Here is a 27027-nt window from a genome sequence, read left to right as displayed (position 1 = left end):
AAAGCCTTTGCCTTGACTGCCAGGTTCAGGTGGAAGCTCATGTCTTCCACCGGGTGGATTTGTTATTGCTCCAAGAAAAGTTCAAAGTATGGGGCTTTGCTTTATAACATACCGTGGTATAAACGTCCTAACTTTATTCCTGACCAGCCCAATGTGTCCTTTGGTCTTCCTGATGCTCGTTGCTCATTAATGTTCGCTAACAAACCTCAGAGGCCTTCAGAGAACATCTGCATTTTTACTGAGGATTAAATTACATAAAGGTAAAGTCTATATCAAGGGACGTCTAAGGGAAAATGGTTGAGTTTATTTAGGGGTGTCAAAGTAAAGGCTTGTGAATTTAAACATGCACCATTCAGATTATTTTTTAATAGCACCATTTTAGTGAACATTTTTCCATATTTATTACCATTTAAGAAGTATCATCATTTAACTTGAGAATTTTGCTGGAAAAAAAAACATCTATAAATCCAGCAAATCTGTTGAAAAAGGAGCGATTATGTAAAGCCTCACAAATGTTTCACCTCATTGTCAGACTCCACCAGAACCTGGTCGTACTCGCTGAGTGCCACCAGAAACATGATAGAGGTGACGTTCTCAAAGCAGTGGATCCACTTCCTCCTCTCTGACCTCTGACCCCCGACGTCCACCATCCTGATACGGACAGGATAAGATAGATCAAACACACAATTAAGATCAACTCTACATCTAGTCTTCATTAATAATGCTTCAATAGTAAAACAGTAGTAAACGAATCAGTTCTTTAGCTCTGATCACATTTAAAATGAAGGATGCACATCTCCCTTATCAAACAATTTATTATAACAATGCTCATTATAGTTGGAAGAAATGATTGAAAGGTTTTATAAATAAAAGGCAGTGAAAAAACAATGAAAGGATTCAGTAAAGGATCAGGGGCAAAGTTAAAGCTGATTGGAGGCTAAATGCCAATGAAACTGGAAAAAAATAAAAAACAAGAACTGATGAAAAAAGCAACAATTTTGTCCAAATAAAGCACTTATTTAACATATATGAATGTTGACTATAACGCAGCACTCCTTGACAAGTGTTATTTTATTGCCCATATTAATAAAAAAAAATGTATATAAATTTTAAAATGAAACCAAGTATGAGGGACTGTAAACATCAACTCATAATTTTAAATACAAATAAATGAGGTAAAATAACAAAAACACTTTTTTTTTTTACTTGACTTTAATAATGCGGTACTTAACTAAACTCAGCTTGACAGGTGCACCATAAAACTATGAAAGGTGAACTCTGCCAGAAAAAGCAAAGGTACTGATAAATCGAAGTCTTCCAGAAGCCAACCCAAAAATAAAACAACCTCCTTTCCGGCCTCGACAGACGACGAGCGACCTACTTAGTTCCAGAAGCTCTCCTAAGTTATCCAAACCAATTTTTCTGTTACATCTAAGACTAATTAGGAATAAAGGAAGCCGTCCTAAAGAAGATGCTTGTCAAAACAATCGTCACCATCTCAGTCACATGCAAGTAGAGGCAGTTTAGACCCACATGGAGAGCGTTACTCCTCCATTCCTGTATTGAGCTGATGAACATCAAGTCTGCCACGGGAATGTGAAGAAACATTCCTATTAATCACTAGAATTAAATCCTAATGAAGACTTTCCTCCCATTAAAACACACCTCACACCAATCATTTTAAGCCCACAGCAGAAAACGGATCATTGAGAGCATTCAGTGATTCACCACCACCAACGGCGGCACAGTCGAGCAGAGAAGAGCCCATCAGCTACGCTGCAGCAAGGCTGCTGGAAACCTCTTTAATACAGCCTTATTGCGAGCAGAGTTATTTCTAGCCTTGCCAAGCGTGGGAAGAGGCCGACAGGATAGCGTTTTATCGATTTGCACTCTTCTGTAATTACTCTTTTTCCCAGAGTCCATCTATGTGTATTTTTTTTTTAAAGAGAAGGGAAACTCGTACCAAGAAGAAAAACAAGCAAAAAAACGAAATGCATCATCTAGAAATTCATTTATCCATCTAGACTTGATTATTTGATAAATTTAGTAACCACAGTTTTAACAGATATGTAGTTTATATCAAATATTCTGCGCCAACTAGACAGCCAAGTGATTAGGATGCATAAACACACAGTAAACGGCCTGATAGAGGTCCTGCCACAGCATTTTAATATGATTTCAGTCCCTCCGCTAGGCCAGTCCAAAAACCTTTTTCTTGACCCATTCTGAGGGAGATGTGCTGCTGTGCTTCTTCTCAGTGTCCTGCCAGAACCAACGTGCACTTGAACTAAAGGTCACAACATCCCGGATGGACATTTTCCTTAAAGATTTAAAGAGAGGAATTCATGGTTTTATCCATTACGGCAAGTACCTTTAAAACGAGGGCCTGAGGTCTTGCTTTTCTGCCTACTTCATTTTGTCAGACAGGTTCTGTTTAGGTGTGTTCTTGATTCTGCGGGCCAGGCATTAATCAGGCCTTGGTGCGGCTAGTGAAACTGAACCAAATAAAATGGGTTAGTCATAATTCATTCACGATTTAACAAGGGGACTATATTCTTAAACAGGATCAGGCAGGCTTTAGATATTTTTTTTATCTTAATAAAGGAAAATCATGATTTCAAACTTGCCTCTTAATTTACCCAGGTCGTCTTTGTTAGAAAATCGGAAACATTACAGTGTGACCAAATAGCAAAATGCGTCTATGAAGGTTTCAGAATGTGCCATCTTCTTCTTTTTAGAAAAAAAAATAAAATAAACAAATATCGTGGTGGTCAACTGAAGGCTCAGGCTGGTAATTCTGCAGCTGTTCAAAGCCCTTTCTGTAAAAGCAGCTTACTTCTTAAGTTGATGCATTGCAGCCGCCTCATAGTCGCAGTAATGCCTTGAATCTACAGCACAGGTCTCCAAGTCCTCCAGAGCTGGAGTCCTGCAACTCTTAGATGCATCCCTGCGCCGACACACCTGAATCAAATGGCTGACTTACCTCCTCAGCTGAGGGATGCATCTAAAAGCTGTAGACCAATAAACCAGAAACTGGCCTTGCAAATAAACAGGATCTTCTGATTACTGGTCGCAGCAACAAATTACAGGTATATGGTCACAAACAGGGCTGCACGTTGGCGCAGTTGGTAGCACTGTTGCCTTGCAGCAAGAAGGTCCTGGGTTCGATTCCTGGCCGGGGGTCTTTCTGCATGGAGTTTGCATGATCTCATCGTGCATGCGTGGGTTCTCACCGGGTACTCCGGCTTCCTCCCACAGTCCAAAGACATGCCTGTTAGGTTAATTGGTAACTCTAAATTGCCCTTAGGTGTATGAATGAGTGTGTGCTTGGTTGTTTGTGTGTTGCCCTGCGATGGACTGGCGACCTGTCCAGGGTGTATCCCACCTCTCGCCCATAGACTGCTGGAGATAGGCACCAGCTTCCCCGCGACCCACTTTGGAAGAAGCGGTAGAAAATGACTGACTGACTGACCACAAACACAGGATGTAAAGATTAATCGATTTTCTGGAATGACTATTTGAAGCTTCGACAGCCAGTGCCATCCCTAAATATATTGTGTTGTGCAAACATCGTCACTTAGAGTTTATTATTGCAGGATGACTAAATATTATATTGCTGATTTTGTTTTCTCCGCCATAAGGTAAACAATAATTCCAATTGCGATGTCAAACATAAAGTAGCTTTATTTACTGAAAAGCATTGGGAACGCGTTTCTACAGATAAAAACTCTCTCACAACATTAATAGTTCAGGATAAAGAAACTACAGTGGATAATAGGCTGAAGAGACAAAACATGGAAACCTGATTTTTTGTTGTTGTACAATGTGAAAAACTCTGGCTGCACTAAACCGATAATGTAGACGCTGTTCGGTCGTATTCCTGACAACACAGAAACCCAGTCTGTGGAAATGCTGCATTTGTAATTACTTTGTTTCATAAAAGTGTTGCCAAATGAATCAATTCAATGCAGTTTATTTATATAGCGCCACTTACAACACATGTCGTCTCAAGTCACAATTTTTCTGTCTACGGAAACCCAGCAGATTGCATCCAGTCAGAATAGAAATATTTTTTTCAGAGTGGTGTTTTAAGAGTAAGAGGAAGTCTATCAGCTAGTCCGGCTGGTGACCCATATAGCGGACGTTAGCAGTATAAAAGAAAACAAAAAAAACAGCACCTTAAAAATGTCATACTGGTTTGACTAAAACCTATAATGGTTAAATGATTTCATCAAATCTCCTCTATAAAGAACTCCAGTCTCACTATCCATAAGCCTTCCTCCAATATGAGGATATAGCTATCAAAGTGGGTCGGGACTTCTATCTACATCATATCTACAGTAGGTGGTGTCAACTAATACTTAACAGAACCCTAATTCACAAAATCTGAACTCTTTCTCTTCTAATGATCAATTATGAATTTAATTTGAGATAACCAATTTTAATAACCATGCACTCTAAATTTAAAGCTAATAATCAACTAGATGAGGTGTTATAATCAGACGTTGGTGTTTAATAAAAAATAAATAAAAAAAGGATAATTAGCATGTTTCAGAGCAACGTGATACAGCTTGAAGAACAAATAAGACACAAACGCAGGGTTGGCCAAAGTAGTGTAGGTTGTCTTCTACCTGAAAATGATGCTTTGCAAGTCGAAAGGGTACTCTATGATCCCAGTGGTAGGGACACGAACCCTAAGAACGTCCTGTTGGGTTGGTAGATAGGATGCTTCAGAAATACGATCCAGATCACTTAAATAGCTGAAAAAACAAAAAGAGAAAATAGAACGTAAAGCATCACAGGGGATTAAAAACACCTTCAAAAGCAATCCCAGATGTACCCACAGAGGGCCATTTCCAAGAGTATCAGGGGTTGGTTATTTTAGCTGTGCTTGAATGCAAATTTATTTTACAGGCAGTCTTTAATAGGACACCATCAGGGAGATGTTACAGTGCCGAGATGCTCCAAGCAGCACAGGGTAGAAGGAGACAGCGGTAGATTTTCCCGCTGGCTGACCAGCCTTCGACATCATAGTTATTGGCAGCAGCAGCACTACCTGAGGAGAATATTCCCCAGGTCAAATGGGTACTGGTAGATGCCAGTGGTGGACCCTCAGCCCATCCTGCGTGGTGGGAAAATACCCAGACGTTCCTATTCGTTCTAAACTGTTAAGGTAACAGCGAGAAGGCAGGGAACATATGACAGAGATGCACATGAAGACGAGCTAATCCGTGTCAACATTACAGGCCATTCCAGCTGACTACAAAAAGAACTGCTTTCATTCAGAATGAATGCAAAAGAACAAGAGAAAAATCTCTTAAATATTAATTATTTCACTTGTACACATATTACAATCCTTCTATTAATAAGATTGGTTTTCTTTCCCATCACAAACCTTGCTAACAGAGCCGTGTAAGGCTACATTTCAATAATTCATTGACTGCAGCTCTCAGTTTCTCCATCTGGCTGAAATCCTTTCCCTCCTTCCAAAACTGTCCCAAAAATTGCTCTAAAAGTCATAACATTACAGCAAATAACAGATTAAACACGTACTATTTGGTTGAGTCAGAGAGCTGGTACTCTCTCCTGCGATCATAGGCCTCCTGGATCCCGGGGTCGTCCCAAAGCCTCTTTATCGCACTGATGTACGGCTCTTCAAATGTCGACACCTTTTCCACGTCCACTTCCCGCACCAGCAGGGAATTATTCTGAGAAAAAATAAAAGGACAGTTAACAACTAATCATGTAACTTTCTTACAATATTTTACTTGTTTTCATAATGACTTCCTGGATTAAAAGAGGCCAACAAATGCAAATTATAAATAAATTTCACATTTGACCTGCAATAAGGTGGATTTCTAAATGATAGATTAGGAAATTGAAACGGGTGTAATGAGATCTCTTGAGACAAGATGTCATTGTGCCAAAATGTGATATTTCTTGTCGAGGTAAAACCCTTGGAGAATACTAGATCTGTTTGGCACCATTTCAGGAACCCGGGTTGGCAGATGAGATCAAACATCTTTCTAAGCTCTGTAGAAAGAAATTGCCCTGCACCGCAGAAATAAATATGGAGCTTCCAGTTTTAAGTTAAAGGGATAATTCAGTTTTTCTAAGAGTTCAAGATTGGATTTGATTTTCTATAGTTTAGAATTGAAAATAGTTAGAACTTTAGTTGTGAGAACAACATAAAATCCAAACAAAACATTTCTTTCACAAAAATGTCAAAATCTCATCATCGTGAACCCAGCATGGTTAATGAGCTAAATGTGTTTTTACACCTCAACAAATTGCAGTTTTGAAAGAAACTCAAAGATTTATATTAAGCTTTTAAAAACATAGGAAAATAATTTAGCCATATTATTTAGTTTGTTGCTCTAATTCATAATAAGAATCAGTTATAAACTGGGGGTCTGAGCCTATTTCCCCCCTTTCCCTTTAGACTCCACAGAAATGATCTGATCTTTATTAAAATCCTGGGACCAAAATACACAGAAATCATCAAATCCCACTTGGAAAAATGTATTATTACCAAAAAACCCAGTATGCCCAATGAACTGTTTTAAAACTTGGGAAAAAATTAAATGTTGATTGATTTCTGTACTCTTTTTCTGCAACAGACTTCCATGTTTGGCCATTTTTTTGTGCACCCCCACAGTTGCTGTCAGAAACTATTCATTGTTTTGACAGAGATATTTAGAAAGAAAAGAAGGACCTCTCCATCTCATAATTTGATGAATAATTTTGTACTTTCAAATAAAAACAATCACATCGCCAGTTTGACATGGCCTTCAATGTCAAGCAAAAACTAGTAGAGAGGTTAAAACTGCTCGAGTGGAACGGACCGTGGCGCTCCCGGTGACCAAGGTTTTCTTTTGTTTTTGTTAAGGAGCGTTGAAAACGTCACATGATCCGACCAGTAGGTGTGTACACAGACTCCTCGGGGTTAAAGAAAATACTATCCCTTACAGCTCCAATAACAAAATTACACATGCATCCCATTTGTACTGCTGACCTTGTTCTCTTCATACTTCAAGGGGATCTTGAGGGTCTCAGTTGCACGGATCATGGCCTGCATGGAGGTGAAGATGTTCTGATAGACCAGTTTGGTGTAGCTCTTTTTATCTTCATCCGTGTAACCCGTTCCGTGGATTATCCTCATCTGTTTGATGAAAGTGCTCTTGCCACTTTCTCCTGTCCCTAAAAGACAAGGCATGGACCATCAATCAACTACTTAAAAAAAAAAACTTAGTTGACCTTCAACATACCTTTAGTGACCATGAAACATAATGTAATACAACTTAATATTCCCAAATACTTTTTTAAACAAAACTCTGTTTTGTGGTAATAAATATGTTTTTGCAACAAGCTGACCTCGTCTGTTTTACAGATTTGGCCTAATTACTGCTCTGAGTGGATTGTTCTTTCAGCAAATGGCATGTTACAGACACCCCAGTTAATTATTAGATAATGAAATTGACAATTATTTCAATAATCGCTGAATCACGATTAATGAATTAATTATTTTAGCCCTAATATCTTGTTTTCAATCGCAAAGAGGACCAGTTGAGCTAAACCTGCTTTCGCCATTCAGTGCTCTGCCAGAGCAACCTTCCTCTCTTCCGTCCCGCTTCAGCCAACCATCAACTTCCTCCACAACCCTGCTAAAGCTCCCTGACACTAACCTCCAGATCCCACCTCTCCCAACACTGCTGTCTGACCCACTGTAGTCGCAGCTAAACATGCTCGCTACAGTATAATGTGTAGTCTCATTCTGTTTAGTTCACCCAGAGTTGCAGCTGAACTGTCTGCTGTGTTTCCATTCAACGTATTTATGATTCTTTTGAGGTTTTTCCGATGGCGACACTGCAGCTTGATTTTACTCATGTCCATTTGCCAAAAAAGTAAATGATTAAATAAAAGCTATCTTCCTAAATACCACAATTTCTGCACAGAAGGTGGAAATGTTTAATTTGTATGTAAATTGACTATTTGAATCAGGGTGGATTTATTTGAAATCGAAGCATTTAAAAATTAAAAGCTGTTGTCATTTTCAGAATTTAAACCCAGGCAAACCTCAAGCAAGAATAGGAGGCAGGAAGAAAACATAATCATCAATATTTATTAATATATATGCAAAACAAACCAACTGCAAACATTGTTTCTGAAACACTTTTACCAAAGGTTTATATTGTCTAATTTTTCTTTTACAGAATTTCTTGCTTACATGGCAATTCAAATATACAGTATTAACATATTGAATTGTATTAATAGAATTTGAAATTAAAGTTTTGTCTAAATTATTCCATAGTTTTACTTCACAAAATTGGAATACACTATTTTCCCTTGTAAAGTAGATTTTTCTCCCAATGTTAACTGGCATTTAATATTCAAACTGATTAGCTTATTTGTCAAATTCTCTCCAGCTTTGTACATAATGTTTTTAAATGTATGAACTTTGTTATTGTCCTCTTGCATCATACGTTGGGTCAAATTTATTCCTCTTTTCTGCAGAACAAAGGTTTAATGTTTAGTCACAAAACTCAACAGTAACTCAAATACTGAATAACAAACAGCCAACACAGAATATTGTGTGTTGATGACAGCAACACATTCTTAGCATCTTTTCAAACTGCAATGGTTTTGCATACTTTCTGTTTTTGTACACAAAAGATACGAGTACAAGATATTTCAGAAATGTCACTAATATATATATATTAAAAAGTTTAGGTTTAAACACTCAACTTTGTGGGGTTCCACATTTAATGTCTTTGAGTTCTAATATTTCATCATTAAACTCAACAACCTGTTTCCTATTTGTCAAATAACTTAGCAGCTAGTTATGAACCAAAAACTCATATACCAAGTCTGAAATTTTGAAAATAACCAATAATTTTTTTGCACAACATTGGAAAATAATAAAAAGTTGATACTACTTCTCTTCAAATAGTGCGATGAGGCTATTACTTCCAATAATCCCACGTTTTCCTCACTCTTCGGTTTGTAGTCTGTCATTACAATGCTTAAACTTTCTCTTTCGCATCTGTTGGACTATCATCTGTCAGCTGTGGCCATCTTCAGAGAGATTCAGTACAAAAGACTAGAGATATTATTAGCACGAAAAGAATGAAACCCTGAGGCTTATTTAAAAATGGCACCAGGCATTGCATTCAAAATACACAATAATATTGCACATACTAACGTTTCACAGGAGATATATTTACGATAAATTGTGCAGACCTAATCTAGAGTCAAACAGCTTTTTTTTTTTTAATCTACTAAATAATTTCACTGAATATTGCTTTTCCTTTACCACTGCTATAACTTTACTACATTCAAGTAACGCAAATGTTGGAGATCTATTTACTCCAAATCCATACAGATTCCCACTGAATGTATGTTTGTTGCTAACACAGACATTATGCGATGATAAACTTCTGGCAACATTTCTGTTCATGTAGAAAACCTACAAGGAATTTACAAAACGACGTAAATGGCTACTTTGAATTAATCGGCCCCAACAAAGAAGAATATTTTCCTAAATGTTTTTCTAATATTAGTTTTGGATCTTAACACACTATGCTCATTACTTTTTTTTTTTCTTAATAAATTTTTAATTAAGATCCCTTTACAGAGAAATGATTAATGATATTAAAAATGCTTTTGGACTTTCAGGTCATGAGACTAATATGCTGTCCATATATACATTTAGCACTGTTGATTCTGATTCTTCTGAAAGCAGAAAATCTTGTCCAGAAGGTTTTTCTTAAAAAAATAAATAAGTAAAGCAGCTTTGAGCTACTTAACCTTTGTTTATGCCAGGGTAAACTTTGACAATTTGTTTCAGTGCGTTGAATTATCCAACAGGTGACAAAAGCTGAATAGAAAACTACAACAATTTTTATTATTAAATCCAGAATAGAATTTAAAATTCTCCTCCTCACATATAAAGCCCTTAATGATCTAGCTCCATCATACATCAGAGATCTGATTGGTCCATACGTTCCTAACAGGGCACTTCGTTCTTAGACTGCAGGTTTACTGGTGGTTCCTAGAGTCTCTAGAAGTAAATGGGAGGCAGATCCTTTAGTTATCAGGCTCCTCTCCTGTGGAACCAGCTCCCAGTTTTAGTCCGTGAGGCAGACACTACGCTACATTCTCACACTACTCTCCAATTTTGCATTTTTTGCAGTTATTTCAGCTTTTAACTTTATGTTCTCTCTGTTTTTTCTCTTTCTAGAAGCTACGTCTGGCCTGGCTCTGTGTCTACCTGTGACACCTTTCTGGAGAGGGGAATCGTCCGAGCTTCTGCTGGCAACAACTTAATGCTCACCCTCTACTGATGATCCAAATGGCCCTGTCTTTCAGTGTTTAACCCTTTCTCTCTCCTAGATATAGCAATTGACTGAGCTTTTACTGTGACTATCACTATGTGCTCTCTCTCAGACTCTAAACTTGAAAACTGGGTCAGAATTTATCTGTTTTTTTCTTCCTAGACGAAACCACTAAAGGAGCTACATCCACTAACATTTTACTTTTCCTTCCTATAGAAAGTACTCCTGGATCAGTGCTTCCGTGTTCTTTTTCTGTCTCTGGTCTGTTTTCTCAAACCCCCAGTCGGTCGTGGCAGATGGCCGCTCACACTGAGCCAGGTTCTGCTGGAGGTTTCTTCCAGTTAAAAGGGAGTTTTTCCTCTCCACTGTCGCTACATGCATGCTCAGTATGAGGGATTGCTGCAAAGTCAACACCAGTGACTGTCCACTGTCTCTACATGCTCATCCGGGAGGAGTGAATGCTGCAAGTCACTGACTGGATGCAATCTGCTGGGTTTCCTTAGTTAGAAAAACCTTTTACCCAATTTGAATAAATAACTGAATCCAACTGCACTGTTCGATAGTTAGGATTAATTGGAATGTATGAACCTGACTTGAAATCTGTATGATTTGACTGAATTGACTTTGTGAAGTACCATGAGACAACATGTGTTATAAAACGGCACTATATAAATAAAATTGAATTGAATTTCTGAAACGGTCATGGATGAGCTTCTGTTGTCTCCTTCCATTGGATATAGACGCTTATCCTTGCAGTGACGCAGGGGTCTGGTGCCCATCTCTAATTTAGAGAAACCAATTAACCCAGCAGCCAAGGAAGCCAGAGTACCTGGTGAGAATTCATGTATGCATGGAGAGAACATGCTGACTCCATGCAGAAAGACCCCAGGCTGGGATTCGAATCCAGGACCTTCTTGCTGCAAGGCAACAGTCCCACCAACTGCGCCACCATGCAGCACTGCTCCTATTGTCTCCCTACTTCTAAATAACAACACTGGAATGAGCTCAAGCAGCAGATTAACTCCAATGACATGTTTGAGACCGGAAGGTGTTTTCCTAGGCAGACATCTGGTTTAGTTTTGAAAAGACTAGATGTTAACTGAAAAAACTAGTGTCTGTTTCACCAAAAATGGAGACACTAAGAATTATTCACTGCAGCTAAGATATCAACTGGTTATAAACAAAACCTGAGGAACACTTAAAAAAAACTACACTCTGACCCTAAAGTTTTAGCAACGAAATGGTCAAGTTTTCCATTAGTTAAAAATTTTCTGATCAGAAAAAAGGCTGTTAATTGTAATGAGTCTATCTTTCCATAAAATTGAACACTTGTTGGAGCCAATTTACTGCAGAATAACCGCAGTGGCCGTTTAGATGATGGAATGTGTGTTGTGCTAAGTAGTACAACTGGCATTCCCCAGACGAAGCAGTTAAAATGTCTTCCAAGGACATGAACAGACAGTGGAGTGTACAGTGAGGGAGTCCCGTGAGCGCTGCTTCAGCTCACACCAAACTGGATCTTCAAACTGAGGAAAGCAGGTCAGACAACGCTGGAGTTTCCCCTTCAGAAAGAAGTCTTTAGGTGTGGGCCATAAATAGTGATTGTCAAGACATTACTAGAGAGACCATTTTATATTTCATTCAAGAGCTCAACAGAAGAGTGAAGGGCCACTAGGATGTAAGGGACAGAATAAGAAAGTCAGAAAAACACAATGAATCAGAATTGAGCAATTAGACGGTTGACAAGAAGACCTGAGGGCATGGGAAATATGCGTCACCCCCTATGACTTTTTAAATTTACTAGCCAACAGAGAACCTAAGGGCAAAACGTGTAGATTACAGAGTTAAAAACAATGTCTCCTTTTTGGCAACGTTGGGGTTTGGAAATTCATTGAATCCTCTGTAATATTAATTATCAAACTAAACCTCCTCATACATCTGCACTCAGTCTGTTTCCACCTATAGCACTGTTGTCTACCATCTAGTATTTGGAGAAGAGTGTTTGCCTTCAAATGGATTTGAATTTTGCACATATGATCAAGTCAACTCAATGCAACCGTCTCTTGGCTGAGGCAGCAGGCAGAAGCTTTTGTAATGGACAAATCAACCATACACTCATTGGAGAGACTCCTAAAGGGGTTCAGCTAGTTCAAATAACAAATCCTTCAGTGTGCTTCTAAAAATGTGGCAGAAAACACCAGCTGATCGGCCTCAGCCTGGATACAGAGAACCTGGCTTTTGATTAGATTTTTGTTTAACCAAAAACATCTTCACCCAGCTCTCTCCAGTCAGACAAAAGCAATTTATGGCAGTCGTGTAAACCAAATATTTGCCTTTTGTTTCTTTCTCCATCCAACATTTTTTTTTTGTCAACTTACAAAGGGTATAGTGAACTTTTCTAAGAACTTTAAAATTGCATCATGCATTAAACAAAATATGAAAATCTAAGATCTGAAGCTTAAATAGAGAGCCTAGTTTTATTAATATTAAAGGTTTTTACTTCAGGAGTTTTCTTACCAAGTGTTTTATTGCAAAAAGCACGTTAGAGACTGCAACTTTTTGGTACATTCCCATCAGCATTCATTTGCATTAAAGAAGTCATTCATGGTCGTTTGGGTTGTTTTATGATGCTTTGCCATTTGATTTATTTGTGGTGTAGGTGACATAAATCAGCTAGTTGTCAACCACCAGCAGGATCTATGTTGATAAAATAGTCACACCCACATATAGACTAGATATGCTAAGGAAAGACAAAAACAGAAATGCATTCATCCCATTGTGTCGACATGCAGTTCTGATGATCTCAAAATAGTGTTCTAATAGGCTGACACCTCATTACATAAAAACACTAATACAAAACTTTTATGAGATAACTAGAGAAAAAAAACTATCGCTCATGCAACTTATTCACATAACTCATAAAGCCACTAACCTTGAATAACAGTCTTTCGGCAAAATAAAACATTCCTCCCAAAGTTCAATATCAACACAAATAGAAGAAAGTGCAAAATAGACAAAAGGGTCAAAAAGGAGGCACAGAGGGTGACAAAGAAGAGAACAGAACTTCAGTAAATGATTCTTTAGAAAACTACCCAAGCACATCAAACAGGAAGTGATGTCCAAAGAGTTTTAATTACTGCAATAATTAAACAGCAGAGAGTTGGGTCAGACGGCACAGTTGGAGGTCTGACTCGATGTAGAAAAACTTAATTGTTACTGAGTGTCCATTTGTGGAAACTTTTCCAGAAATTATTTTAGGAATTTAAACTCTATTCTCCACAAAGGAGCCTCGATGGGAGGCTACAAAGGGTCATGTTAGAGTCTACAGCTTCTGGTGTGCTAGAGCCCGACTTAGCAACAGCAGCGCATATATGGAGCAATCACTACTATAGCTGGGTCAAAAGCCCTATTACATCGAAGTCTAGCACGTTGCTAGGGCTGCTTGTTTGGGGAGGTGTGATTGTGCAATCAAACTTTAGTGCGGATCAAAGAAGCAAACTGGTTGCCTAAAAACATAGAACTTGGACCGCTTCAAGTGAGCCAATGCAGGAAGGGGACTACAATGCAGGGCATTGTGGGTAAACAAAACCAAAACAAATACGCTTGTAGCAAGATTACCGGGAGACATGGTTCTTCATATGTAGAGAGGACAAATTAATAGTTCTGATAAAACTATGGTCAGATGAACGTTTATCAAAGCTGCTGGTAAAAACTCACAAGAACAATGACGTTTTCTGAGTAATTAGCAGAAAATTGAGGCCCTGGGATTCATCCATAAAAAGGTACAAATAGTTTGACAAACTGCATTGTGAAAGCAAACTGGGGCCAGCAGAATGTGGCAACGTCAATCAAAACCGAGGCCCCAATAGTACCTGGTCCACGGGCTATTAGCTGTGAAAATGACCTGAAAAAAGGTTTTTGTTGACAATTAATATTGCAATGCTGAGAACAAGTATCACTTAATATGTATTGCAACATATATGAACATTGTTTGGTAGGTAAAAAATTTAACGAGCCACATTGTGAACTTAGAACTTGTTCTTCCTGCTGTGATGTCAAAGCAAAAGGATCTTCATACCTTTGAGTTTTGGTCATTTTGTACTTGACTCTTACTAAATGGAGCTGTCTGCCGCAGGCCTTGACAACAGACATTTCTAAGTCTTGATATTCTTCTCATGTTAATATCTACCAGCAAGAGGTCAAAGTATTATTTTGGTTTGGTAAGGGGACATAATCTATCATATTTTATAGGAATCAACTGGCCCAAATGATAATCAGAACCACAATAATTAACTTAATATAAAATAATACATGAGATTTGAGCTTTTTTTATAAGCGATTACCTTTACAAATCCACAAAAATACATAACTGTCCAGAGAAATAAACTGGTGTGTAATTTGTACATGGGAATGAAATGGTAGGCAGCCCACTAAAGATTCTATGGTATAACAATGTGGGCCTAAAAGACTCTTATTTTTCTTAACTCGTCAACATTTTTGTCAACTAGCCTTCACCAGTTGTATCGGCTTTCTCTCCTTCTTCCCACTGGTACCTAAAATAAAATCCTTTGCTGTAATAGGAGGGCTTATTTTAACATACTGAACCAAACTGTAAACATGAACATTATTATCACACTTGTTTGAACTTGAAGATAAGCTTCTGGCTCACTGCGTCGGTCTTTAAAACAGCAGGTATTGGCAGCAGAAACAAGGAAATTAGATACGTTCTTTATAAGGTCATTAGACTGCTTCTTTTGTGCAGAACTCCTAGAAGAACAGACTGCAAAACAACAAGACTGAGATAGGAGGAGGGTGAGTTTATGTGCGGGATCCCTTTTCTACTTTTGAGAAAATTCCTTGCATACTTTTCCTTCTAAAGGATTAAGATGTTAATTTCATTATTTAGGTTCCCAATTATTCAAATTGCTTGTTGTACAGAAACAGTTACAGTTGTGTAGCTATTCCACTGTAAAAAGGTTTTGCAGTTTCCAATCAAGAAACTCATGTAGTCTTTAGTATCTCCCAGCATGGTCACGGATTAGATCTAGAACCCTTTTGATTTTACGGAGCACATCCTCTAGCAGAGACATACATATAAAAAGGACTCATTCAGATAAGTCTTTCAAATGCTAATAATCCAGCATTACTAAGAGAAATTAGTCCAATGCTAACTTACTTTGTACAGACAATATTGCTTTTAACAGATGCAAGATAATCAGTTATTCAAAGTTGGATTGAAATTCTCCATATATTCTATGCCATACACCTGAGGCACATATTAGTTTTACAGTCATATTTGATAATCTGATGTGTTTATAGCAACAGTTTAAAACTGCAAACACTGTATAATAATATGCATAAAACTACATAAACATGTTAGACCAATTTGCAAATATTTCATCTAAGATTTCAAATATGCATTCTCTGCAGTTTCATCTGCCAGGCATAAAGGCAACTGCCACATAGATAAACTCTTTATTATGCTTCTTATTAATGTTAAAGGTTCTATAAAAGCAATGTTATTTTGTTGCTGGTGGGCCTCCTATTGCTTTCCCAATTGAAACGTCACCCTGGTTCCTTGCACTGGTAACGGCAGAGTGAAACCTGACCAGGAAGTAACCCGCCAAATAAGAGAAACCTGACTTCAGCAAATACTTTAATCATCCATCACTTGTGAAATAACTACAAATTCCAACTTATATCAAACAGAAAAAAACTTAATATTAAGACATGCAAGTATTTCATGGGGAAAAAAAGTGCAATGCCATCTACTGCCCAGTTTATCTTGGATGTGGTAGAAGTGTCAGCTGCTGTTTAACACAGATGACTACTCATGCAAGGCCAGGACTCCTTTTCTGACCTTCAAAGTTTTCATTATTCATAACGACAGGTGAGCACAACGCCCACACATGCGAAACGGCCAACCTCCAGAATCAGTAGAAAGGTTTCTGCATGAGCTCAGGTAGAAAGTGCCAATATATGACCATATCTAATCGGGTCATCGACTGGTTATACAGAAAACTACCTGTGACTCAAACAAGTAAACGGTGCAAAATAAAAAGTCCAAATTAGGTAAATTAAAAACAAATTTAAAAAAAATTTTGAAGTCAATTGTTTTAAGCAATAAAGATGTCTTCATTTATTTTAAAATCGACTTTTTATTACTGTGACTTTTAGGCCAAGTATTGTAAAAAAAACATTTGAAGTTATGACATTATATAATGTGTTGTAGGGAAGAAACAAACATTTTTTTACCATCAGAAATACGGATCCAAATTCAAAATCTTCTCAAATAACAAATAACCGTAATGGCCGACCATTAAAACATCTCTCACCTAAATGTTTGCTAAAATACTTTCACACCTGCTTGCAGTAGCTGAATGATAAATCCAGTTTATTCTGTGTAACTACAAGGCTAGCGTCCAATTTATCTGCTCAAAAAAAGAAACAGAAGAGCTGCCCAGAACTTCTACAAAGTTAGAAATATATTAAATAGTTAACAGTGGTTTGTACTAGATTTCATTGAATGGATTTCAGATCTCTTGACTTTAAAATTGTTGCTTGGATCTATATTTCCAAGTGTCAAACTTGTGCGTTCCCGTGACTCTGCATATTCACCACCAGATGCAACTCCATCAGTCTTGGAGCCAATATCCAATGCTAACCAAAACCCACTAATGTTATGCCGTACACCTGAAACGTCAGGTCTTCACCTGCGGGTTCGTATTTAATAGTTCGCGCTCCTAATGAGGCGGTGTGCATCGGTAATGAACCAGACATGAGAGGGACTAGGCAGTCCTTCATGGATCTGACTGCTACATATCTACCGAAACTCCGGGTGTGTCGACCTCAGTTTGCTCAACCACCACAGCAACGCGACAAAGAGTAAAGAATGACAAACCTGCCTGTCTTGCCTTTATAACTCACCACAAATACGAAACATGACGATGAGGACTACAGTGTTTTACAAAACATTTCTGTCATGAACCTGCAAAGGCGAGCGGACCCAAAGCAGCTTCTGGCCGTTCATAAATCACAGGTGGACACAGTGAAATCCCACGTAGCTGTGAAGTAACAGTCAGGCTGACCTCAACCCCCTGCCACATAACTCCTTTCACTAACCCCTTGGAGGTGGCAAAACAGCACCTTAATCTTCAAGTGTTTTGTGAAAGGAGCTAAAGACATCACTTTAATAAACCACCGCCTCTTATAATGGTCTGCTGCAGTAAGTCAAACATTCTGGCTTTAATTTGAAGAAATATGGTGCAAAAAACATTAACCTTACGAATGGACCACTGACTGACAACGTCGCCCGAACAATAAAAGTTACGTAACACATCCAATGAGTGGAAAGGGTTGTGGTTAATCAAAAAGAAACCAAGCAACTAATACAACCGGTTAAGCAATACAGATGTTCTGACTGCATTTTATAAGGCACCATAGAGTATTATTTGGAAAGCTGTAAAAGGCAACTGGAATAACTGGTTATGACTGATGCAGTCAAGACACAGTTTAGTTTATTAGGCCGAAATTACAGATAGAAAAGATACAAAAGTAAAAAGCCTAGCAAAAAAAAAAAAGTGATTTTAGTTAATAGCTGACAATCATACTAACATGTAATCATAAGAGTGAGAAGAACTTAATAAAGTATGCTTCACCTCTGCCTTCAGCAATCCAAAGTACCTTTGAGGATAGCTGAGTTACGAGGAGGCATCCCAGTGATGCCTCAAAATGCTGCTGTACAAACATACTCAGTTTCTTTTCTGCCTTTTTATCTTTTCAGTGTGTACTGTTTAGCTCAACTGTCTGCAGTCTTGTTATTTCAACAAAAACCTACCATGTTTGCCGTTTCCTTGGAAGCAGCCAACATGGAGGCAAACAAATATGGCCAACTCAAGGCTTATCTGCTTATTTCACTGTGTGATTTGCTAAAAGAAGCCATAATGGGCGTAGGCAGCTCCGTGCACGAGACAACTTTGGGTGTTGTCAAAAAACAAATACTCATTAACCCAGATACTGCTAACCTGTTTAAGCAATACACACACATTAAGAGATCAGATGTGTGCTCACTGTGCATGTCTTAATTCAGAATCTTAACATTTTTATTGAAAGTCCCGCGCTGCCTCCGGTGACGTGCATGAACTGATCATGGTCCTGATGCTGTGAATCGGAGTCGAACTGCACCATTGCTATCCTAAATATCTTCTTTAGTAGCCAAAAGGTGGGGGTGTAGTTGAGGTTTAATGTGTTAGTTCGATTAAAATTCAATCTGATCTAATGATCTTCCAAATAATGAAACTCCTAAAAATAGTTTTTCTAAATATTCACTTTTATTTTTTTAATGATCCTTTAGATTCCATAACTAAGCATGTCTGAACATGCTATTCTGTTATGTATGATTATGATATTATATTTTTATTAAAGTTAAAACTTCAACAAAAATTAAATGACAAAAACCCTCAACAGACCAGCTCCGCTAAAGACATTTTCACATCTGATCCTGCACCAAGGTTTGTGCTTATGAGACCATGTACATATTTGAGAGAGGTGTTTGGGTCACATTGCATTTTGTGCAAATACAAGTTACATGATATACCTGCGTGTGTTTTCATTACACACATGTTAGGTGTCTACCTAACCTTGGTGGTGGTAGAGTTGGGAAGAGAAACTGGCAGAGACAAGAAGCAGCAAATAGCCAGAAGATCATCTAGTCCTTGATTAAGAATAACTAAATGACAACAAGAATCAATGTGGATCACTAGTAGAGATACACCAAACAGAATTTTATGGGCAATTTCCAATCTGTTTGTTTTTTTTTTTTTGGCAAAGCTTTAACCTGTCAAAACAGGTTTTAACCAGTTCTCTAACAAGATACAAAGAGATAAAGAGCTGCATTCAAAATATTTTCTTGACTTCCTTTCTTTAGCTGTCATTAATTACTTATATTAGAAACACAGGAAATGTATATGTGTTAGAGAAGATTTGCTATTAAACACCATTTTACTAATATTTTGAAACCAAAATGAAATCATTACCAAACTGACGCATTAAAACTGCATTTGCTTAGCATCTTATGTTAATGCATTTAGCATTAATAAACAAAAAGTCTGTCTATTCTCTTGGTGATGTAAAATCTGACTTTGAAATTATGAAAAAGCTACCAACATTTTCAAGTCCAGCATGTTCCAGGACAAACCCAGGGCCTGATTAGTTGGAATATGTAGAGGACGCAGACAGAACTCCAGAATTCGGTGATTAAAATGGAAACAACTGTAAAACGAGGAATCTCAGGATTTATGAATGGTCAAAGGACATCGGGCTTTCCCTATGGGTGTTTGATATTAATGAACTCATATCACAACATAGCTTGACATTTTCCTGATAATATTTTGACAATATTTTGATAATTTCAAAAAAAGTAAGCAAACAGCTCTGGATTATCTAGAACCAAAAATGAAGGGCTGCAACCTTCGAAGGCCAAATGCAGCCCACAAATACGTCCTTCTTGTCCCCAGATTCAAAGCCTGTTTCAGTGCCTGATTCATTGTAGGTCGAAGCAGATTGCTCAAACAAAAGTGACAATGGCAGATGAGAGCGATGTAGATTTTGATACATTACATTTCTGTGACAAAATAAACTTATGATGTTTTTAGGTGTGAATGTAGCTGTGTAAACCTGAAGTATATGCTCGGTTTATCAAGATATTGCTAAACTGCAAAACTCTGAAAGTCACCTTAGACTTAGCATAACAGTCAAAGACAATTTGAATAGCATTGTGCACATGAAAAGAGAGGAAAAATAGGTCTGATCACTAGGATTTGTGTTTGCTTTAATAGCCGGTTATCAACAATGATGAAGTTATGTGCCGGTTTCACCATTCACCAGAAACAGGTTATTCATTTTAGACTAGGTTTGACAGAAATACTGAAGGCATAAAAAGCCTTTAAAACTACATTTGTACTATAAAAACTAAAGTCACAAGTAAAAACAGCACTTAATGAAATCTCTGCACATTTTAGTCACTGGTTTCTTTCACAGAGTACAGAGCGGGCGACCGTGCTCCTCTAACTGCTCCACTCTGTACCCGCTTTACCACACCAAAGAGGACGTTATTTTTCTTTGGTGCTGCTGATAAAACAGCTGGATTAATTGCCTTCCCTTAAAACTTCAAACAAAACCACCAGTGTGCCTCACAGGTAGCAGATGAGCAGCTTATTGTGCCGCTTCAAACCAAAACTAGAGAAAGCTCTAACCACAATGCCACAAAGAGCTTCAAGTCTAGTTCAGAACAAAGTAAGCAACACACATGACTCCAAGCAATGCCGGAGTTACATATTTTTAGCTGAAAAAACAAAAAACAAAACATATTTGGTTAAAGCTGCAAAGCTTATTTACTACCGGCACCAGGAGCAGTGAAATAACAAAAACAGAGTTCAACTGTTTCTAAATGCAATGGTAGGTTTTATAAAACCAGGAGTCACTGGGGGTCCAACACATAAACCCAAAAATAATAAAGCCACATAGAGCGTGGAAGTCTATTAAAAGGATAAAAGACATCCAAGATAACTTCCAAATGAAGTGAGACAACCACAGCTCACCAACACCAACTATGAGATGTGGAAAAAAGGCCTCCTGTAATCTACATTTATATAGAGAATGAAAGTGAGAACGCACAGTTTTATCGTCACTTTTATTATACAATAATAAAACAAATAATATTGTAGTAACATTTTAATTTTATATCATCCACCCCTACTGAGGTGTCTTCCAAATAACTCAATAACTCCCCATTCCACTGCATAATTATCACAAAAACTGTTGACAGCATATCTACTGGAAATGCTTTTATATTTTAAATAAGTGTTTGAAGACGTATTTCAAACGAACCAGCACATCTTGCGAGTCTTGCCATTTAAAAATGACCAGCCTTAAATAAAGCTGGCATTAAATATCCACTTCTTCTGATTAAAGGATTTTAAAATCTGATTTATTATTGACAGATGTAGGATGTGTATTTTTCCTCATAGGGTTGGCCACTGTGTCTCGAGAATCGACTGGAGCAGGAACTAACATTCTGATTTTAAATTTCAATTCCTAGTTTTGACACCCAGTCCACTGACCCGGAGAAGATGCCGCCGAACACTGCTGGTCAGCGAGAAGCAGTACCTAGTTACTGCTAGCTGGACTGAGTGACATGCACATTTAAGGAGTTACTTTATGTTTTACAACCAGCACTAAACTACTGCTTGTTTCAGTCTGCAGAAATTATTCTCAAAGTTCTTCGTCTAAGTTTCTAATAAATTACATTTGAGTTCAGTTTAAACCATGGAAGCTTTTTTTTAACCAACGCTGTAATCGGGTTGTGGCTAATCAACTTGGCATGTGGCTAATTGAATTTGTTGACAATTAGCCACAGTGGTTAATTAATTGTTGAGGCCATGAAAGAACCCTGCAAAAACCTCAAGTCCATCCACTTAAAAGCAAACTTTGGTGCATTTTGGATTTCTTGAAGGGGTGTCCATCAAGAGACAGTCAAGTTAAAATTTGGATTGTCTGCCTAACTATTTGGTGATTCATTCACATTTTAGGAATAGTGGTCTTGCAATCAGAATATTTATAGTTCAATTCAATCAGCTCAAGCTTTCACATCTTTATTCTACTAAACTGACAAGAGAAAAACGATAAAATTACAAGGCATTGTCTTGATTTTGACTTGTCCATCTACCCTCAGGACCTGGCAAGGACACTACATCGCATGAACAAATACTGTCAAGGACACAAAACAAGGAAACATTTATCACTATAAGTTGCTATGCTTGATAAATGTTGACTCCGCCATGAGAGCGAACATCCTGACCAGCAGGAAGTTTGTATTTAGTCACCTGTGACAACAAACCAGAGAGCACTAGATATCCTTTAACATGATCTCGTGTCCTTGCCGCTTCTTCAGAAAAGCAGATCTGTATCCCGGGAAAAACCTTTGCTTCAGCGTAGTGCGTGACAGTCTACTTTTAACAGGACAATTACTGCAAAGTGCACAGTTGTTTTTATTACTCCAGTTTTAATTTAGAAATTAGCCAACTCCTCGGGCACTAGTTATTTCCCAAAGCGGACCATGCCATATCTAGCCCAGACACCCAGAGAGAGCTGCTTCCTTTGTAGCAGACTTCATTAATAACCAACCCCTTGCTCTCTTGTTTTACAGACGCACAAATCTATTGCAATGTTGAAAGTGGATAATAAAATATACACAACGCCACTAGTAACTACAAGAATGTTCATTTTTGTTTTCATCTGTTAGGATTACAGGGTTAAAATGTTTTATGTTTACTTCATGAAGAGGCTTAGCATAGTCAACACCAAGAGGCTGTGCTGGCATAAACAAAGAAAGGAAAGCATATGTTTCATTACTTTACTCTTTCCATGCCGTTGTCGCTGTTTATAGATTGATTACAACCGTTAAAGAACTTGTTTATCAGAAATTTAGAAGGAAAATGAAAACAAAACCTGAGATATTTTTTACAGATTCTGATAATATTCTCAAGCAAGGATAGGAGGTTAGAGGGAACAACCGTAAGTAAAACTAAAATTGTTCCTTTGGTAATTTATTTTTATACAGCACCCTCCATAATTATTGGCACCCCTTGTAAATATTTGCACAAAAGCCTTATAAAACTGACTGTGAGTGCAGGAAACCACTCTTGGCTGCAGTTCCCCAACAGAAAGCAGCAGAGATGTTTACCTGCCTAACCATCCTGACTGTGTGGTGACAAGATAAACATTGGCAGGCGTCCATCCTTGTTTCACACAGTTCCAGTTGTTTTAAAGTTTTTCAATTATTGTTCTGAATGTACATAAGAGGAAAATCTAGGCAAGTAGTTGTTGTCTAGTGGCCACATCTGCCCGCCAGTTCTGGATTACTAATAATAGATGAGCCAATCTATAAGAGACGAGACCCTGATAACTTCACCTTGTTTGACTCTGATCGGCGATCAGCAAATATTAGGAAATCCCCTTTTTTATTAAACGCATCAAAACTAAGATCTCCAACTGTTCTATACCTATGTATTAACCATGCGCTTCAATGCACATTTTGTTAATAAATTCACCCGGAGAAGTGCCTCTTTACATAAAGCTCCTATAAACTCAGGTCAATTTTAGGTAAACCTTACATTTTTTTAAATTCTTAAGTTCATTTACATTTTATAGAAATTGTTATGGTATCAACATGTGTTGCTTTGGTTATTTTATTAAAAAACACTCTTTAATCTTGGATTTATTTTTTTCTTACTGCATAACTGTGCTTAAATTAAAAGATTGAATTTTTCTACAATTTTGTGAGGTCATGCTATGATAAAATAGTCATCTATTTTATTGCTTTTTTTTTTAAAAACATCTTCACAAGGAGAGCCAATAACTGAGGCTGATTCTGTATATTTGAGCATATTTTATACACTGAGTTTAGCTCTTGTGCACTTTCACATTGCTCTGCAGGAACCACTCTGAACCGTGTGTGATTTTCGATTTTTGCATATCATATCCCAAACAAATCCTGCGGTGGCCTGAGTAATGTGGCTTTAGCAATTATCGTCCCAGTGTTTTGCATGTTCAACCTGAGCCGTACAATTACGTCCAGCAGTTTTGCTCTGAGGGCACCGAGGTCAAATTCAGCAATCTTTCCCCCCCAAAAAAACAACTTTGGTGATCATGCAGACCTACCTAAGAGCAGCAGCTTCAGCTCCCTTCGTGAGTCTCTCTTATCTCGCCGGAGTTGCTTCTCGATCTCAGCGTTGATTCGCTTGGACTCCTTCGCCTCCTCACTCAGGCAACAAGCCATCATGGGCTCCAAAGTCATCACCGCATGAGCTGGGGGAAAAAGCCCGTCTTACAAGGAGTGCCGGGCCACACCACCACAAAGAGTATCAGAGTGCAGGAGTCCACTTTAAAGTTTGTGACAGTCTTGCTCCTTGGTGCAGATTCTGGCCTCCTCTGCTGGGGTTAGTATTGCTGTCAAATGTTTAATATTTGACAGCTTTGCCTCGGTTAAAAAAATAAATAAATACTACGAGGGCAGTGAACGGATCACAGAAAATCTGCAGTGCAACGTGTTCGCATTAGATGGCTCCAGAAGTGCAAATAACTCCTCTAATTTGATGCATCCCCTAAACTGAGCTGGTTTTAGTTTGGATGCGTTAACTTGGGAGGCTAGCCTGTAAAATTAGCTAGCTGCTGCCGTGCTAAACGAGTAAATAAATTCGTCAATGTTAACGATTTTCTACGAACTTTTAAGACATTTCCTTGTGGAAAAATATAAAGAAAAACTTCCAACTTCAGTCCTAGAGACGGAACACAACAGGCTTCCACGGCCACATCTATACGATCCAATCTACTGGTCGCCTGGCCGAGAGCGAGCCTAGCCGCCCAGAAAAGCCTTCCCTGGAAGATACGCCCGAGCTGTGACAAGTAACCGCCGTCAAACTGATCATCCAGACTGCCTGGCTCGCTGTCTCATGGTCCTCGGAGAACAACACGACTGGGGATAATCCAAATGAGAGTATGAGCTCAGAGCTGTTGCTATCTCTTCCACACTGGAACCCAGTGAGCAGGGCAGGCTAACTGTTACTGTTAGCTGGGTAGGCTAGCTAAGGAAGCCATCCCTAAAAACCACACAGCCTGGACTGACAGACAGCCGTCATGGCTTCAACCTCAAGCTTTCCTGATGGACCTCGGTGACGGAAACACCTCAAGATTGGAAAACAGACTTCAGACAATTAAACGGACACTTCTTGTCCGTGCATTTTGTGGCTCCTTTTAATTTTTCCTGGTGATTCTGGTCGCTCCTCGTCACCCACTCCAGAGCCCCGGTGTGGCGCTACTGCTGCTGCTGACGTCACTCGGGATGTAGCTGACAGGCAAAGGATTTATCCAATGAAAACAGAGTATGTGGGACCCTGTGGTTTTGACCCTCCTTAATGAAGAATTTCCCAAGTTTGCTTGAGAGGAAGAAGTGCTTTTGTTCTGGAGGCGTGTCAGGGAAAGGGTTGGGAATTTGATTTGACAGGCAACGCCCATCTTCTGTCAAACAGCAGCAGCTTCATTCACCGGGATGTTTGCATCACACGACTTTTAATCAGTGATGCAGAACAAGACAAGAGGTCGACAATATGAACAGCAGTCTTTATTTAGCCTGTCAAGACGACTTTACCAAGCATTTAATAATTAAAACTGTGATAATCAAAGTTAATGAAGCTTACTTTCAGTTTGCAGGCAAAGTGCTGGATAACCAGATGAAAACATGTATAGAAGGTTTTGGATGACTATCCATCTTATTTCTGGCAGTGTTGCTGTAGAGTTTATTGTGTTGTCTGTTTCAGGTTTTACATGTCATTCTGCCAGATCTTGTGACTCCAGAAAGTGCTGTTAAAATGTGGAACTGAAACACAGTTGGTCACATTTTCATAGGTGTTATCAAAAAATGTGACCAAAATAGAAAATAAAATATTTGGGTTTGAAATTAACCTTCTTATGCAGTTTATATGAAAAGAATTACCACTGACGTTAGAAGTGGGAGTAAAGACATACTGCTACATATTCTAGTAGCTGTTTAGCTGTTAAATTTGTTCACATTTTAGATAACTGCTATCGGAATATGTGCTTTATCTGTATTTGGACCCAGCTTCTTATGTTTTGGGTTAATAATAGTTTTTTATACTCTCAAAATATCCTGAAACCAACTGAAGAAGTTTGATTGAAATATATATATATATATATATATATATATATATAGTCAGTCAGTCATTTTCTACCGCTTATTCCATAGTGCCTACCTCCAGCAGTCTATGGGCGAGAGGCGGGGTACACCCTGGACAGGTTGCCAGTCCATCGCAGGGCAACACACAAACAACCAAGCACACACACACTCATTCATACATCTAAGGGCAATTTAGAGTGATCAATTAACCTAACAGGCATGTCTTTGGACTGTGGGAGGAAGCCGGAGTACCCGGTGAGAACCCACGCATGCACAGGGAGAACATGCAAACTCCATGCAGAAAGACCCCTGGCCAGGAATTGAACCCACAATGATAAACCATTTTCTGATGCATAACTTTTCATCTTCAGTTTCCTTTTCTTTTGAACAAAGAAGTTGTTGTTCTCTGCATTGTGGTCAAGTTTTGATTTCATTTAAATAAAAAATTTGATAGTTCGGTTGTATTCGCAGTTTTTATTTAAAAGTCTGTAGATGGTAAGTTATTTATTGTTTGTCCTGTCCTAATGCAAGCGGCGGTTTTTTATGTCTGTGCACCACCTGTGTAAAATCTCCCAGTCCATTAAATCAAACGCATCGATCTCCTTGGCAACCGCTCTGTTTTGGAGGTAAGCGCGCTTACACTCTCATGTAGTGTATGTGAAATCTCTGGTCACAAGCTGTACTGTGCTGTTGTAATTCAGCAAAATAACATGAAACACAACTAGTTACTCTCCCTGTGCTTTTAACTGGGGTATTTTGCAGCGAGCAGACAGACATTAAACGTAGCGGTGCTCGTTTTAAAGGCTGGCCGTTCACAACAGCCTCAAGCTCCGAGGGGAGAGAAGCAAAGCAAGAGCATTGAGGCTCCAGCATAGCACAAACAGTCAGAAACAATTTGGAATGAGTGGAAAATAGCTATATTTATAAACAGATTAAGTCGTG

General features: G+C 38.4%; 1 protein-coding gene across 1 annotated transcript in view; it reads right to left on the bottom strand.

The window, feature by feature from the left end:
* The window catches only part of LOC124873810 (guanine nucleotide-binding protein G(q) subunit alpha-like), a 31092-nt gene extending 5305 nt beyond the window's left edge, over window positions 1-25787 (bottom strand). Inside the window, exons 1-5 of the mRNA XM_047374777.1 lie at window positions 24054-25787; window positions 7016-7200; window positions 5554-5708; window positions 4632-4760; window positions 522-651 (exon numbers count right to left, since the gene is read on the bottom strand). Coding sequence (XP_047230733.1) covers window positions 522-651; window positions 4632-4760; window positions 5554-5708; window positions 7016-7200; window positions 24054-24189 — 735 coding nt within the window. The 5' untranslated portion in view covers window positions 24190-25787. The remainder of the gene's footprint in view (window positions 1-521; window positions 652-4631; window positions 4761-5553; window positions 5709-7015; window positions 7201-24053) is intronic.
* Between the last annotated feature and the right edge of the window lie 1240 nt (window positions 25788-27027).

This window comes from Girardinichthys multiradiatus, chromosome 9, assembly GCF_021462225.1.
Source record: "Girardinichthys multiradiatus isolate DD_20200921_A chromosome 9, DD_fGirMul_XY1, whole genome shotgun sequence".
Classification (NCBI taxonomy): domain Eukaryota; kingdom Metazoa; phylum Chordata; class Actinopteri; order Cyprinodontiformes; family Goodeidae; genus Girardinichthys; species Girardinichthys multiradiatus.
The sequence above is the reverse complement of the archived record's forward strand: the minus strand, read 5'-3'. Positions and strand labels throughout refer to the sequence as shown.